Source organism: Bidens hawaiensis, unplaced genomic scaffold, assembly GCF_021521415.1.
Source record: "Bidens hawaiensis isolate Kalapana, Puna unplaced genomic scaffold, B.hawaiensis_p1.1 tig00048969_1, whole genome shotgun sequence".
Lineage (NCBI taxonomy): Eukaryota > Viridiplantae > Streptophyta > Magnoliopsida > Asterales > Asteraceae > Bidens > Bidens hawaiensis.
The window spans coordinates 120,691-135,044 of NW_027506099.1; the positions used below are offsets into that span (position 1 = coordinate 120,691).

The following is a 14,354-nucleotide window of genomic DNA, read 5'->3' on the forward strand; positions in this document are numbered from 1 at the left end:
TCAGAACCGTACTGGTACCGACCGGTCCCTATCCCGGTCCCGAAAATCGCGAATTCTTGTTACCGGTACCGAAATATCCGGTTTAGTACCAGCACGGGACGGTACCGGTATTTAAGGTAAAAATTCGGGAATACCGGTCTCATACCGTACCGGTCCCAGTATCGGTACTGAAACTCAATACTTCGGTACCGATTTAGTACCGACGGCACCAAATCAGTACCGATTTCGGTACCGGTACCAATACCGATTTTGCTCATCTCTACTATGGTTAGCTTCACTACCTCCAATCACTCGAGAGAATAGATCTCTCTCCGTTGCACTAACCACTTTCATCTCATCGCTCTCGATCTGCTTCATGAATTCAAGCACAAAGTATACATGTCATATCCTTAGTCCCAAGTGAAACATAAAAAAAATCATAAATCTCCTCATGATCATGCAAGAAATAATCAGTTGCACACCCAACAATAAGATCATCATCATCTACTCTACCAAAATCCACTTCCAAAGATGAAAAAATAATAATAAGACAGATAGCTGGGATGAAGCTATACTACAACAACACAAGTTACCAAAAACCCAACTCTTTCCAAGCTGGACAAAGAATTCCCAACTAAATCAATCAATGTCTTTGAATCCTCCTTCCCTACCAATGCCCAATAAAAACCATTCACCCACTTGTTCAAGCAGTTGCAGACACCCGTGGCGCCACATTCTTGGCGGTTCCATTAACAACTACTCCGCGGTTCACACGCTCCCTTTGATATCCATCACCACGGTTGGGTAATGCTCCACCACGCCCACCACCTCTGTTGCCGCCATAATCATTTCTACCACCACCAAAGTCACCAGCACGATTGTACCCTCTTCCGCCACCGTAGCTTCCACGGCCCCTCAGGTCTTCATTTCTGAAGCCACCCCCACCCCTTCCAACAGGAAACCGACCACGTGCTCCTGTTTCAAAATATAACGGCTCAAAAATAACACGCTATGATGCATTTTTTTACTTTTTCAGCGTCGTTAAAATTTGTGATCAACTTAGAGGTGGCAATTTAACCCATTTAAGTACAGACTCACCTTTATTCTAAAAGTTATACTGATGTCTTAGAACAGTTGCTTTTAATCATATATACATTAGACAAAATGTTGGAGTCAACCCAGCCCCCAATTGGATCCATAATAAAATTATTCATTCTGAACCACACGTTATTATTATTATTATGAATCAACCAACCCACACCCATTTTTGCTACCTGTAATCTATATGCATTATATGTTTCTCTTACTAATTTGAAGCACATTACAGTTGAGATATTATTGAAGAAAAACTTAAGTCGTTAATAAACATAAATAACTTGCCTTTTGAGTATGTGGACCGTTTCTCCTCAGCAACGGTATTGCGCCCACCGATTACGACTGGCGAGGCCTAAAACAGCATATGATATGTATATCAGATTACCCGATAATATAAATAACCACAAACAGACAAATAAGTAAGTACATGAATGATTAGCATACAAACAGAAACTGACGCATACCTCAATCGCCTTTTGAACAGCATCAGGCTGCTCAAATTCAACGAATCCAAAACAGAACCCCTGTTGCTGCCATAATATTTAGTGAAAGTTAAAAACTAATAACATAAAAAGATGCTTTGAAAAGTAGATATGTACCCGATGGCTCTGAACTTGAATACCATTGGGCTTAATAGGCCCAAATTTCTTGAACTCATCCTCCAACATAGCAGGTGTAGCACTCATAGGAAGCCCCTTAATGTAGATGGAGAACCCATCACCTGCCCAAAACGAGAGAGATTAAATATATCATTTGTGCATAAAATCATAAAAGTATGAATATGCTTTCAAAGAACATAAGCATACCTTCTTCCTCATGAATATCATTTTCAACTGCCCCAACTTTAGAGATTGCTGCCTCCGGAACCGGGACAGGTGGCGGGACACTGTTCACCTTCTGCTCTTGGATCCTAGGTTGATGTTTCTTCGGGACCGGTGATGGAGATGAAAACGGAACACCGTTCTGCTTCAGGTCCATTACCTTAAACAACAATAAAACATCCAATATATTATGTGAATGAAAAACTAGATTATAAAGATAAGAGAAAATTGCACAAATGTTTGGACCAGTTTTGTAACTTTTAAAATCTGGGGACCAAACTTGCAATATGAACAAACCACGGGGACCATTTTCTATAAAAACAACTTACAATAGAAGCATATGACTTCTTTGGGGCTTCTTCAATCTTGGTGTTGGACTCAACTTCAACAACCGGTTGAACAACTTGATCAGATACTGCCTCTTTCTCCTCCACAACCGCCACCTGGACTTCATCAACAACTTGAGGTACTGCCACTTTCTCCTCCACAACCGCCACCTGGACTTCATCAACAACTTGAGGTAATGCCTCTTTCTCCTCCACAAGCGCCAATTCTGCCACCACGTTCTCTGGAGGATTGATAACTACTTCAACTTCAGATTCTTTAGGTGGTTGAACAACTTGATCAGTAATATTATTCTCCACCACTTGTACACGTTCAACCACTGCAGATAAAAAGATGAAGCATATAATAGCTTAGTTTCAATTTCCAATGAAAATTAAGTATAAAATGTCTGGGTGTATCTTAAGTTCTTAAGTCACCTTGCTCGGGATTGATGGAATCCTCGACATGCTCAACTGGGTCGATGTTTCCATTATTTTGAACACTTTCTTCAATGTAACGAAACATATCGTTTAACACAAAGTAGCCTTTGTCTTGTGGTGCAAGAAAGAAAGATTGAGTGAACTTTTTAAGAACATTGTCTTTTCCGGTCAGGTACCCTGTGACTAAAACGTTCACTCCGCCACTCAATGATTCTTGTGCATCCACAGATTTAATCTCCGCCCTGAACTCGTCATAGTTAAGAGATAATATCTTAGAATTGATTGCCTGCACATTAAAAGTGATCAGAATTAAAACATTATAAAAAATTATCTTCAAGAGAACACTTATTGACAAGCGTATTTATAATAACATTACAAACGTCCATGGTAGTGGTTATGCTCATGGAACCGTCTTCCTCGGGACGTCCAAGTTTACTGATATTTTGATAAAACCAATGAACTAAACCAGGAGATTGGTGTAGTATACGATAATATTGCTGGACAAACGCATTGCCAACCTATTTACAAACCAAACATTAAATATAAGCATGTTACTGCAAGCAATACAACAATATAAAAATTCTAGTTAAAGTGGTTTAAAGATGCACTCAACTACTTTGTAAACAAGAGTAAAGAAACTTTAAAGCTTAAAATAATAGACATAAATTAGACCTTTGATGAGAAACACCAACTAGGTTTTTCACATGGACTACTAGCAGCTTTTGATTAACAAATTACAATAACAAACCAAGTGCATAAAATCAATAAGTAAAATGTTGCTGTATTAATCCATGAACGGTGACACCAAAAAGTAAAGAACTAAAGATTGAAAAAACCAAATGAGGTATATGTGTAAGCATTTTAACAAAGCATCAAAAGAGACGAGAAGAAAGTCATACTAAAAATCCTGAATTCATTTATAATTTGCATAAGTTTACATCAATAACACCCTATAAATTAAAAACAGAATCACTTGCAGTATTACTGATTAACAACCAAACAACTATATAAACATTAGATACCCACCACTCCAGATGGTGCATTATGAGCACAAACCATTAAAATTAGACTTAACATAAAAAAAATTATATATTAACTCATATCATTTGCATTTTAGCCCCTAATATCAATTGCCGTAGAATCCATAAACACAACTATGAACTATCAGATAAAAGAGAAAAAGATGAAAAGGGTGAAGCCAAGAAGTATAATGAAAGTGAAACAAGAAGCTTAGAAACTTTGTTGTTTAGTTGAAATTATGTTGACATAGCTCACTCGATTAAACGCCGATATCCTAATACTAATTACGATACACTCCTGAAAGCCTAAATCACACCAAAAACTGCGTAAAACCAAACAATATAACTAAACAACATAAATAAAGTACCATTAAAATCATACAAAGGTATTGAGCTCAGCACATCAATATAATAATAATTATTATTATTATTATTAATTAATTAATACAGGTAGTTTTGGCACACAAATCATTACCACACAGCAAAAGGATAACTTATGTTGTAAGTTTAATATTATACGAAAATAAAATAAAATAATGAAAATAACAAAACATACAACTTGAGGAGACACAGGTTGCTGCTGAGCTGCCATTGTTGAATGTATGGAAACCCTAACAGAAACAGTGAAGAGGTAGGTCCCAGCAGAGCCCAGTTGGACCCGCAAGACTCACCTTAAACAGGGACGTCTGCGCAGAAACCAACTGGATCCGCAGGACCAACCATGCTCAGAGACGTGACGTCCTTACGCGCAGTACGCAAGCTGGTCCCGCAGGAAATGCCTCCCAATGGTGAAGGACTCCGCCTGTCCCCGCAGCCTCGGATACAAGCCATTAGGGAAGGCCACCCGCGCAGCAAGGCTACACGCACAAGGCACTTAGCTCTCAATCATTCAGTGTCACCTGAAGGAATGAGCGAAGCCGGGAACAATCCCGCACAAGGGCGGGAGGGGGAATACTCCCGCCCAAATAAGCCAGTCCGTACGATACGGGAAGATCTTCTGTACTGTACCTGACGAGGTATGGGAAAAAGATCTGACTAAAGATACGACAGCTTATGGACAACAGTATGGCGAGCAGCATGCTCCTACACTGTATGTCACTATTAGCCGCTGCCTACTCACCAACTCTTGTCATACCACGTGCGTAGCCGGCAGTTGGTGGAAAAGGAATAGTATACAGCAGGCCTGGTCGCTATCAGCCGCTACCTACCCACCAACTACCAGCAGGGCACGTGCGTAGGCTACTGTTGGTGGAACAGGAACACTGTTGCAGCCGGCCATACCTCCTTGGAAACCTACCTTCGGCTATAAATACCACAAATGGTATGACCATCTCATCTTATCATATCTTATCTTATATTATCATATTATACCTGATATCTGCTCTAGCAATCTCTTAATATACATTTATATTTAAAGAGCAATCTAGTCTGATTCTCACGCCGGAGGGTGGTCACAAGGAGGAACCCCCCCCCCCTTCTCAGTGACAAGCTCACGGTGTCTGTTTTGCAGGTTATCAGAAGAACCATCTTCCAAGGGTCTAACCCCTCGTGGGAAACATCTATCTAACCCCCAGGTTATCAGTAATCTGTCCGGGGTCCGGTTAGTGTTTCTTCATTGGCGCCATCCGTGCATAAAGCTAGAACTACATTTTTCTCCAGTTTTTTCAAACTTCTACAAAGATGGTTAGAGAAATTCCGGTAACCACAACCCCAGCTACTGGGGGGAATACCGGTAACACAGTTTTTACAAACACTACCCCGGTTACCCAAGCCGGGGCAAGTGAAGTAAATTTTACGAACACTACCCCAGTTACTCATGCTGGGGCAAGTGCAGTAAATGATCGCCTACTGGGATCCACTGATACCCAGTTTGAGAAACGAAGATTCCCCCGCCAAACTCTCGATGAAGTTAAGGCATGGGCGGAGGCACGACAAAAGGAATTCCAGGCTGAGTTGGACGAACGCTTGCGTTCCGTACAACAGGCCGACGAATTCGAATACTGGGAGGATGACTCGGAGGAATCCGACTCTGACGCGAACCCTCGCCATAGGGCAAAAGGGAAGCGTAAGGAAATGGAATCCCAACCGAAAAGGCATTTTGGAGAAGCCTTCAAACCAAAAAGCACAGGTGGAAGTCCACGAGACTTCTCCAAAACGTTCAGACCAAACGTTGCAAATGCGGGAACGTCCAAATTTGCAAGGGACATTGCGGAAGCAATCGCCCCAAAGAGTGCCAAACAAATGCCTAACATAGGCACATATGACGGTATATCTGATCCAGACGATCATTTGAACAGGTTCATAGCGGGGGCAACCGTCAGCAATTGGACGGAACCCACGTGGTGTTACATGTTCCAAATGACGCTTGTTGGGGCTGCTAGAGCTTGGTTTGATCGTCTACCGGTCAACCACATCTACGACTGGGCAGACTTCCAGCAGAAGTTTAGCCAACACTTCAGCCAGCAACGGAAGTATACCGAGGAGCAATGGACAATCCTCAAATGCATACGAGAAGAAGATGAATCTCTGCCAAACTTCATCACTCGCTTCAACTCAAAGAAGCTAAGTTTGGGCAATATCAGCGAAGATCTTGTTCGCGCTGCCTTCATCCAGGGCGCGCATGACCCAGAGCTCATCCGCACCCTAACGGGTAAAGATGGCATGCCATCCACATGGGATGCCATCCACATGGGATGCCATCATGACAGCAGCAAAACGCTATGCGGAAACGGAGAAGCAACTAGGTAGAGATCTCCCACAGAGCACAAACCTCTACACTCAAAAGACGAGAGAAGACAACGTCCTCACCGCCCGACTAAATAAAAAGCGGAAGCTAGGCATTTGGCAGTCAAGGGTAAACTTTGACACCTCATCCGGCTTGCAACATCGATTGGGCGGAAGGGATAATGTACAGCCGCACCGGAACTCCAGATGGACGCCACTCACCAAAAGCGTCACTGAGATATTCGCCACTGAAGAGCTCCCGTGGCCAAAGCCTCCAATAATCCGACATCGTCACGATGCTGATCGGAGCAAATACTGTGACTTTCACAAGACAAAAGGCCACAACACTGAAGAATGCATAGACGTAAAAGACATGGTCGAAGCATTTGTCAGAGATGGGACGCTCGCGCACCTCGTGGCGCAATAAAGGCTGAGCAGGCGGGTGCGTGTAGAACCCCAGATGGGGAAAACACGAATAAAAATTCCAGCTTCAATGTCGACACTACATGCTGCGTAAACAACGAGATCCCGAACCAGGTGCGTATCGGCTCGATGGCACTCCCATCCCAACAACATGGAAGGGAGCTCATTTACACAGTTTGCATGTAAATCAATTCCAATTTGTAAAGAAAAGGCCAAGAGCCACTTCTAATGGAAATGATTCTCTTTAGAACATCGAAGCTGATGATTTTACATTTATACTTTTCTGAACACTAATATGCCGGCTTTCACCGCATAATTACGTGAAGAATCGTGGCATGGGGAAGACGGCAAAAGACCGCATAAACCCAAAAAGGACAAAACCTTCACGCAGGTCAGTTGAAGGGGAAAAGTTCAGCACCCAAAAATGAAAGTGCCGGTCTATCCGCACGAATCATAATGAGGAAACTGAACAATAACCTATCAACAACCGCGCGTCGAACGGTTAAACTATGCAACACTGGTGACGGCATTCACATTACGTGAAGTCGTTGCGTGGGAAGGCGGTCCTACCCGCACAAACCCAATAACATGACAAACCTTCACGCAGGTCAGATATGGGTAAAGTTTTGCCATCCTACTAAGTGCAAGTGACGGTTCTACCCGCACAATCACGAAAGAGGAAGCAAAACTTCACACCTATTATCAACCACGTTCAAAGGTTAACTTATCCTCAAAGGATGAGGAAAACCTACACGCAGGTCAGATATGGGTAAAGTTTTGCCATCCTACTAAGTGCAAGTGACGGTTCTACCCGCACAATCACGAAAGAGGAAGCAAAACTTCACACCTATTATCAACCACGTTCAAAGGTTAACTTATCCTCAAAAGATGAGGAAAACCTACACGCAGGTCAGATGAAGGTTAAAGTTTAGCCATCCTACTAAGTGCAAGTGACGGTTCTACCCGCACAATCACGAAAGAGGAAGCAAAACTTTAACCCATTATCAACCACGTTCAACAGGTTAACTTATTCTAAACACTTGGAAAATTGCTAATTTAAACTAAGTATGCAAGTCATAAGTTTATAAAGCAAGAAACCCAAAGAAGGAAATAACAATCTTATACGCAAAAAGATTTGTATTTCACAAACGAATTATTACAAGAATGGCCGGGTAACTACCCGCCTACGAAAAGAAAAAATAAATACATCTGTACAAGACTATCCTAGCAATGGGAAGGGATCTTCAGGATCAAGCTTCAGGGCCGCTTCCACTTGGACCCGCTCCATCAGAAGAACGGGGCGGTTCGAGGAAAGCTTTAAGGATAGCTAACCCATCATCAGCAGCAGCTACTTCCTTCACCTTCTCCACCACCGGATGCGGGAAGGCGGCATATTGGTTCACCGCTTGGTCATATGCAGCTTCGGTGTCCACATCGAACAAAGGGAAGTTGGAAGGCGGGACGCCTTTCTCAACGAACCCTAAACCAAGCAGGAAGCCGGCCCTTTCCCCATCCTCATGAGAAGCGTTGAGGGCTGCGCTCATGGCATCATCGTAAGTAGTCTCTGAGAAGACCCGATGCACAACCTACAAAGAAAATACAAGTGTCAAACACCTTTTCTATGTACAAAGGAAAGCGTGAAGACGTAAAGCTAAACATACCTGAGTCAACGCTTCTCGAAGAAGCCATTCCTTGGCAACCAGAGCTTCTTGGAGGGCGGCTTGAGCTTGGGTGCGGGCGCGTTCGGCTTCGCTTTTGTTAAGGTTGGCAAGTAGCACTTCCTTTGCAGCAGCCTCTTCAACGCCCTTAAGCTTCCGCTCGGTGTGGTCAAGCACGCCCCTCTGGTCCAGGATCTCTTGGAGCTTCTTTGCATCCTCCATTGCCAAGGCATCATGAGCCTGCTGAAGAGCCTCTAATTTTGCTTTAAGCTCTTCATTCTCCACGCGTAGAGGCTCAGCAACAGCTTCAGCCTTGGTGGCCCTCTCGGTTGCGTTCCTCGCAGTTTCCTTAGCCAGCCGAAGCTGTTCATTAACAGCTTGGGCAGCCTTGGAACGGGCCTCGAGTCGAGCCTGAACTTCAACCTCAAGGGCCTTGAAGGCCTTCTCCTTCTCCGCAGCCGCTGCGGAGAGTTTTTGGTTCTCCTCCCGGATAGCCCGCGCCTGAGCTACTTCTTTAGCGCGAGCTGCTTTTAACTTGTCGTTTTCACGACAAAGCAGCTCGACGCGCGGCTGCATCCGGGCGAGGAGAACCCGAAGCTCATTGCTTAGCCTACCCTCCTGGTAGCTAGCCATGACTTCCCCCAACGCACCACTGGGAGCAGCGTGACGAGCCCATTCCACGCACTCCACAGGGGTACGAAGGGTTGTTCCTCGGCGTATGTTCCATCGCGGAACATACACTTCATTGGAATCCGACACTGCAAAAAACAAAAAAGCAGTTAGGAAAAAGATGATAAAAAATATAAGTGAAAAAGGGCCAAAGGAACCCTACGCACCTGTAGGGTCTATAACAGGCCGATAGCCGCCGAACCCATCACCTGAACCCAAAGGAAATCCATCCAAAAGGTCAGGCAGATGGGAAGGTGGCAAAGATTGGCGAGAGCCCCCATGCGTACCTGATGGGCCGGCCGTCGGTGCCGGTGGCGGGGGGCATGGTGGCAGTCGCCGCAGTCACTGCCGCAGAATCCGCAGCAATGGTAACCGCCGGCTCGGTGAAGGATGCTGTAAAAATCGCACTCACGCGCCGCGGAGACGTCAACTCGGCTGGAACAGTCGGCTCAGAGTGAGCAACTGGACCAGCGGAAGCAGGCGCAGGCGCCTGGGTCGTCGCCTCTGGTAGGCTGACCAAGCCTACCGTCATCGGCGGGGAGATAGTACTCGGCACTCCACCCTGGAATGCGTCAACATCCACGCCTGCGTAAAGAAGAAAAGTGTTAAAAGGATATTGAACTATGAAGATAAAAGCTGAAGGAAGTTCTACTTACTGGTTTTCTTGAGCCTGAAAATACGGACGGGCGGGGACGAACCCGATGGAGCCGGCCTCTTTGCGCCGGTCACCGTCGTCTTCTTGGGCTCTCCGGAGGGGACAGTCGCAACCTCCGGAGCCGTGGTCTTATCACCACCGGGATTCCCCGCCACCTCGTCGCTCTCTGTCTCCGAGTCAGACAGAGGCACCGGATCGGCAGTGGAGGCCACCTTCTCCTTTCCCTTCCCGCCGGCAGCCTTCTTCTTCCGCACCAACGGAGGACCATCTGCGGATTCCTCATCAGAACAGACGATTAGAGGAATTCCAGCAGAGGTTTCAACATTGAGGGGTCGAGGGTTGAAGAGCGCCTTACCTGGCCGCTTGGCGCTAAGGATCTCATGGCCTTGCGGATAGACCTCCACGAACCGATCAGCAGTTTGTTCGAGGATGGGCAACTCGTTCTCGTCAAGAGCGCGAGTACCCATCCGTACGGGACCGTCAGCCTCCCGCGGGTTGAGGAGCGACTTCAGGTCGTTCCCCTCTGAAATAAACAGAAAAAGTTAGAAGAAATTTAAAATCAACAAAGGGAAAGAAAGCATACCGTAAGGAACAGAGTTCGAACCGTATTCGAGGACGATCGGAACCTTCTGCGCGTCCGCCGCCTTCCAAACCCGGCTCATCCCCAACATGACCATCCCGGACTCCGCAAACCGGTAAACCGGAGATTGGATCCGAGATATCCTCGAAAACCATTCCGCCTCCTGGTAGTTGGAGGCGTGAAGGCTTGGGAGAGCTTGCCCATTTTTAAACTTCATGGCAAGGGGAATGGCGCGGGCGGAGATAAAGAAAAACTCCCTCTTCCATGCGCGAAGACTGCGCTCCGTCGCGCAGATCTTTAAACCCTTAATCCGGGTTGTCAACGTGTACCACCCCTGGATGCACCTCCAAGTGTAGAAGGTCATCAGGCGGTCAACGTAGGGCTCAACACCCAGTATCCGGCACACCCACTCAAAATGGCGAATCTTGGCAATCGCCATGGGGTGCAACTCGGTCAAATGAACACCGTGCCTCTCAAGGACACGGTAAACAAACTTTGTCAATGGGAACCTAAGATTCCCATAGACAAAGAATGCTGCATAAACCCCGATCTTGCCTCTGGGGGCATCGTACACGGTCTGATGGGGTTCAGGAAACTCAGGCTCGAGATGATCGAGCATGAACTTCCTGACAACATACCGGTACAGATCGCCGGGCAGAGCACACTGGCACTCGCCAGCAGTACTCTTATCATCGGCCGAAGACTCGAGATCACGTGAAGACATCTTGCAGAAAGAAGAAAGCGATTTCGGGAAAATGCTTGCCTGAAAAGGGGAGTATTTGCCGGAAATCGCTAAGAAGAAGAAGAGAAGGGTGAAAGTGTGGATTACAAAGAGGTCTCTCCCCCTTTATATACTAATCGCAATTAATGCGATGAATTTAATGCGGAGGAGAGAGAAATCGAATGTGCAATGAAACTATGACACGTGGCAAAAAGCAAGCTGGCAACAGCTGTTGACAGGACGCGTACCATTAATTTCGCGGCCACGCGCCCGAATAATCGCGCCCACGCGCCTGAAAAGCGTCTGGAATGACCATGTACTGTCACGTCACCATAACTTCCTGCACGTCCTGACACAGTCAGAAGAAACCGTCGCACGACGTTTCAGAGGTTTGGACTGTTCCTATCTTTCCACCAACCTTTCGAATTTCAAAATTCAAAATTTAAAAATATTAAAAAATAAGCGGGAAAATACCCCTTACCTTGGCAAACAAGTAACCGTAAGACGGATGCGGGTACAGTGTAAAGGCAAAACCCTTCACGTACCTAGCACCCGCAGGGAATTAAAGCCAAGTAAAACCTTGGCAAACAAGTAACCGTAAGACGGATGCGGGTACAGTGTAAAGGCAAAACCCTTCACATACCTAGCACTCGCAGGGAATTGAAGCCAAGTAAACTTTGGCGAACAAGTAACCGTAAGACGGATGCGGGTACAGTGTAAAGGCAAAACCCTTCACATACCTAGCACCCGCAGGGAATTGAAGCCAAATATTCCTCGGCAACCAAGTAACTATAAGACGGGTGCGGGTACAGTGTAAAGGCAAAACCCTTCACATACCTAGCACCCGCAAGGAATTGACGCCAGGAATACCTTGGAAGTAAAGTAACCGTAAGACGAGCGCTGGTACAGTGTTAAGGCAAAACCCTTCACATACCTAGCGCTCCGCTGGGAATTGAAACCAAGAAGGATCTTCTGGGCAATGCTTGCGGAAACGGATATAACATCCCCGCATAGCGGGAACGTCGTGAACTACGTTGTTTGAAGCTCCAGGATGGAATTGGTGGTTTTAACATAATTGATCACTATGTTCAAAACTACCAAAACCTCATGGAGAGTCCACACAAGTGGGACTCAACGCTCCTGACTTGCGAGGAGGTTACAGACCTACCCGCATCATACCCAAAGACCAAGCAGGAAACTCGGGAATTTCTACAAGTGACAAGGACTTCCGCGGGAAGAATACCCATGGAAAACCTTAAAAAACCCTTTTCAAAACCCTTTGCTTAAGTCCAAAAGTTCACCTCACTTTATTAAACACGCATGAGAAGAACATTGGACTGGGGGGACTTGAAGAGGTAGGTCCCAGCAGAGCCCAGTTGGACCCGCAAGACTCACCTTAAACAGGGACGACTGCGCAGAAACCAACTGGATCCGCAGGACCAACCATGCTCAGAGACGTGACGTCCTTACGCGCAGTACGCAAGCTGGTCCCGCAGGAAATGCCTCCCAATGGTGAAGGACTCCGCCTGTCCCCGCAGCCTCGGATACAAGCCATTAGGGAAGGCCACCCGCGCAGCAAGGCTACACGCACAAGGCACTTAGCTCTCAATCATTCAGTGTCACCTGAAGGAATGAGCGAAGCCGGGAACAATCCCGCACAAGGGCGGGAGGGGGAATACTCCCGCCCAAATAAGCCAGTCCGTACGATACGGGAAGATCTTCTGTACTGTACCTGACGAGGTATGGGAAAAAGATCTGACTAAAGATACGACAGCTTATGGACAACAGTATGGCGAGCAGCATGCTCCTACACTGTATGTCACTATTAGCCGCTGCCTACTCACCAACTCTTGTCATACCACGTGCGTAGCCGGCAGTTGGTGGAAAAGGAATATTATACAGCAGGCCTGGTCGCTATCAGCCGCTACCTACCCACCAACTACCAGCAGGGCACGTGCGTAGGCTACTGTTGGTGGAACAGGAACACTGTTGCAGCCGGCCATACCTCCTTGGAAACCTACCTTCGGCTATAAATACCACAAATGGTATGACCATCTCATCTTATCATATCTTATCTTATTATTATCATATTATACCTGATATCTGCTCTAGCAATCTCTTAATATACATTTATATTTAAAGAGCAATCTAGTCTGATTCTCACGCCGGAGGGTGGTCACAAGGAGGAACCCCCCCCCCCTTCTCAGTGACAAGCTCACGGTGTCTGTTTTGCAGGTTATCAGAAGAACCATCTTCCAAGGGTCTAACCCCTCGTGGGAAACATCTATCTAACCCCCAGGTTATCAGTAATCTGTCCGGGGTCCGGTTAGTGTTTCTTCAAACAGAAAAACGAATAAGTGATTAGAGAGCACATAAATCATCAAATTAGAAGCTGAATACATAAAGAAAGACAGATCGATTGGAACGAGTATGAGTGAATCTGTACCTGGATGAAGAAAGAATATAACTGAACCGGTGATCACCAAATTTGTGATTATTATTAGGGTTTGGTTTGGTGTGTATACTGAACTTGACGGATGGATGGATCTCGGGCGGTACGTCAGGGAGAAGGAAAGGAAAGGAAATGTGGGAAAGGGTTTTCAGGTATTTATATTGTACGGAGGAGGGCAAGACCGGCTAAACCCGGTCTAAATCAGACCCGATTATTTACAATGCAGTTAAGTTTCAGATCCTTCTAATATCATTAAACGGTGTGGGGGTCTGATCATTTTCTCTTTACATATACCGAGTAAGACCTCTCGATCTGTTATTTTATAATAGAGTTGGTTGGATCCCGGGTAATAAGAATAGTACTGAACAGGTTCGAGTCGGGTCTCGTGGTCCACACCATTTTTTTTTTCCTGTAAATTTGATAATACGAATCAGTTTTGTTTATTTATTATAAACTTAGTTTGTTTAAAGTAAGAAAATTAGAGTGACGATTAGTTGCGTACACATAATTTTCATAAAGTAGTATTATGTGTAGCTAATGGGCCTTGGTGGGCATGGTAATGTGTAGTTAGTGGGCCTTGGTGGACATGGTAATTTGTAGCTAATGGGCCTTGGTTGGCATGGTAATGTGCATACCCTATCCGTATTTTAGGAGTAGGGTCGGTACGGGTTCGGATATTAAAAACTCTGGTATTAAAGAAACCAGTTTCAGGTATTTATTTTCAGATTTGGTTCCGGGTTTGGGTTTTTCTGCACCTCTAGACTTGATTTATATATTATAAGAAGTAACGTTAG

General features: G+C 45.6%; 1 protein-coding gene across 1 annotated transcript; it reads right to left on the reverse strand.

The window, feature by feature from the left end:
• Positions 1 to 409: 409 nt before the first annotated feature.
• On the reverse strand, positions 410 to 13,720 carry LOC143616696 (nuclear transport factor 2-like). The gene is made up of 10 exons (XM_077089449.1): positions 13,555 to 13,720; positions 4,235 to 4,289; positions 3,040 to 3,177; positions 2,657 to 2,945; positions 2,225 to 2,559; positions 1,881 to 2,055; positions 1,674 to 1,795; positions 1,539 to 1,604; positions 1,360 to 1,426; positions 410 to 954 (listed from the first exon to the last, which is right to left on the reverse strand). The coding sequence occupies exons 2-10, from the start codon at positions 4,268 to 4,270 to the stop codon at positions 683 to 685; spliced, it is 1,500 nt and encodes a 499-aa protein (XP_076945564.1). The 5' UTR covers positions 4,271 to 4,289; positions 13,555 to 13,720; the 3' UTR covers positions 410 to 682.
• Between the last annotated feature and the right edge of the window lie 634 nt (positions 13,721 to 14,354).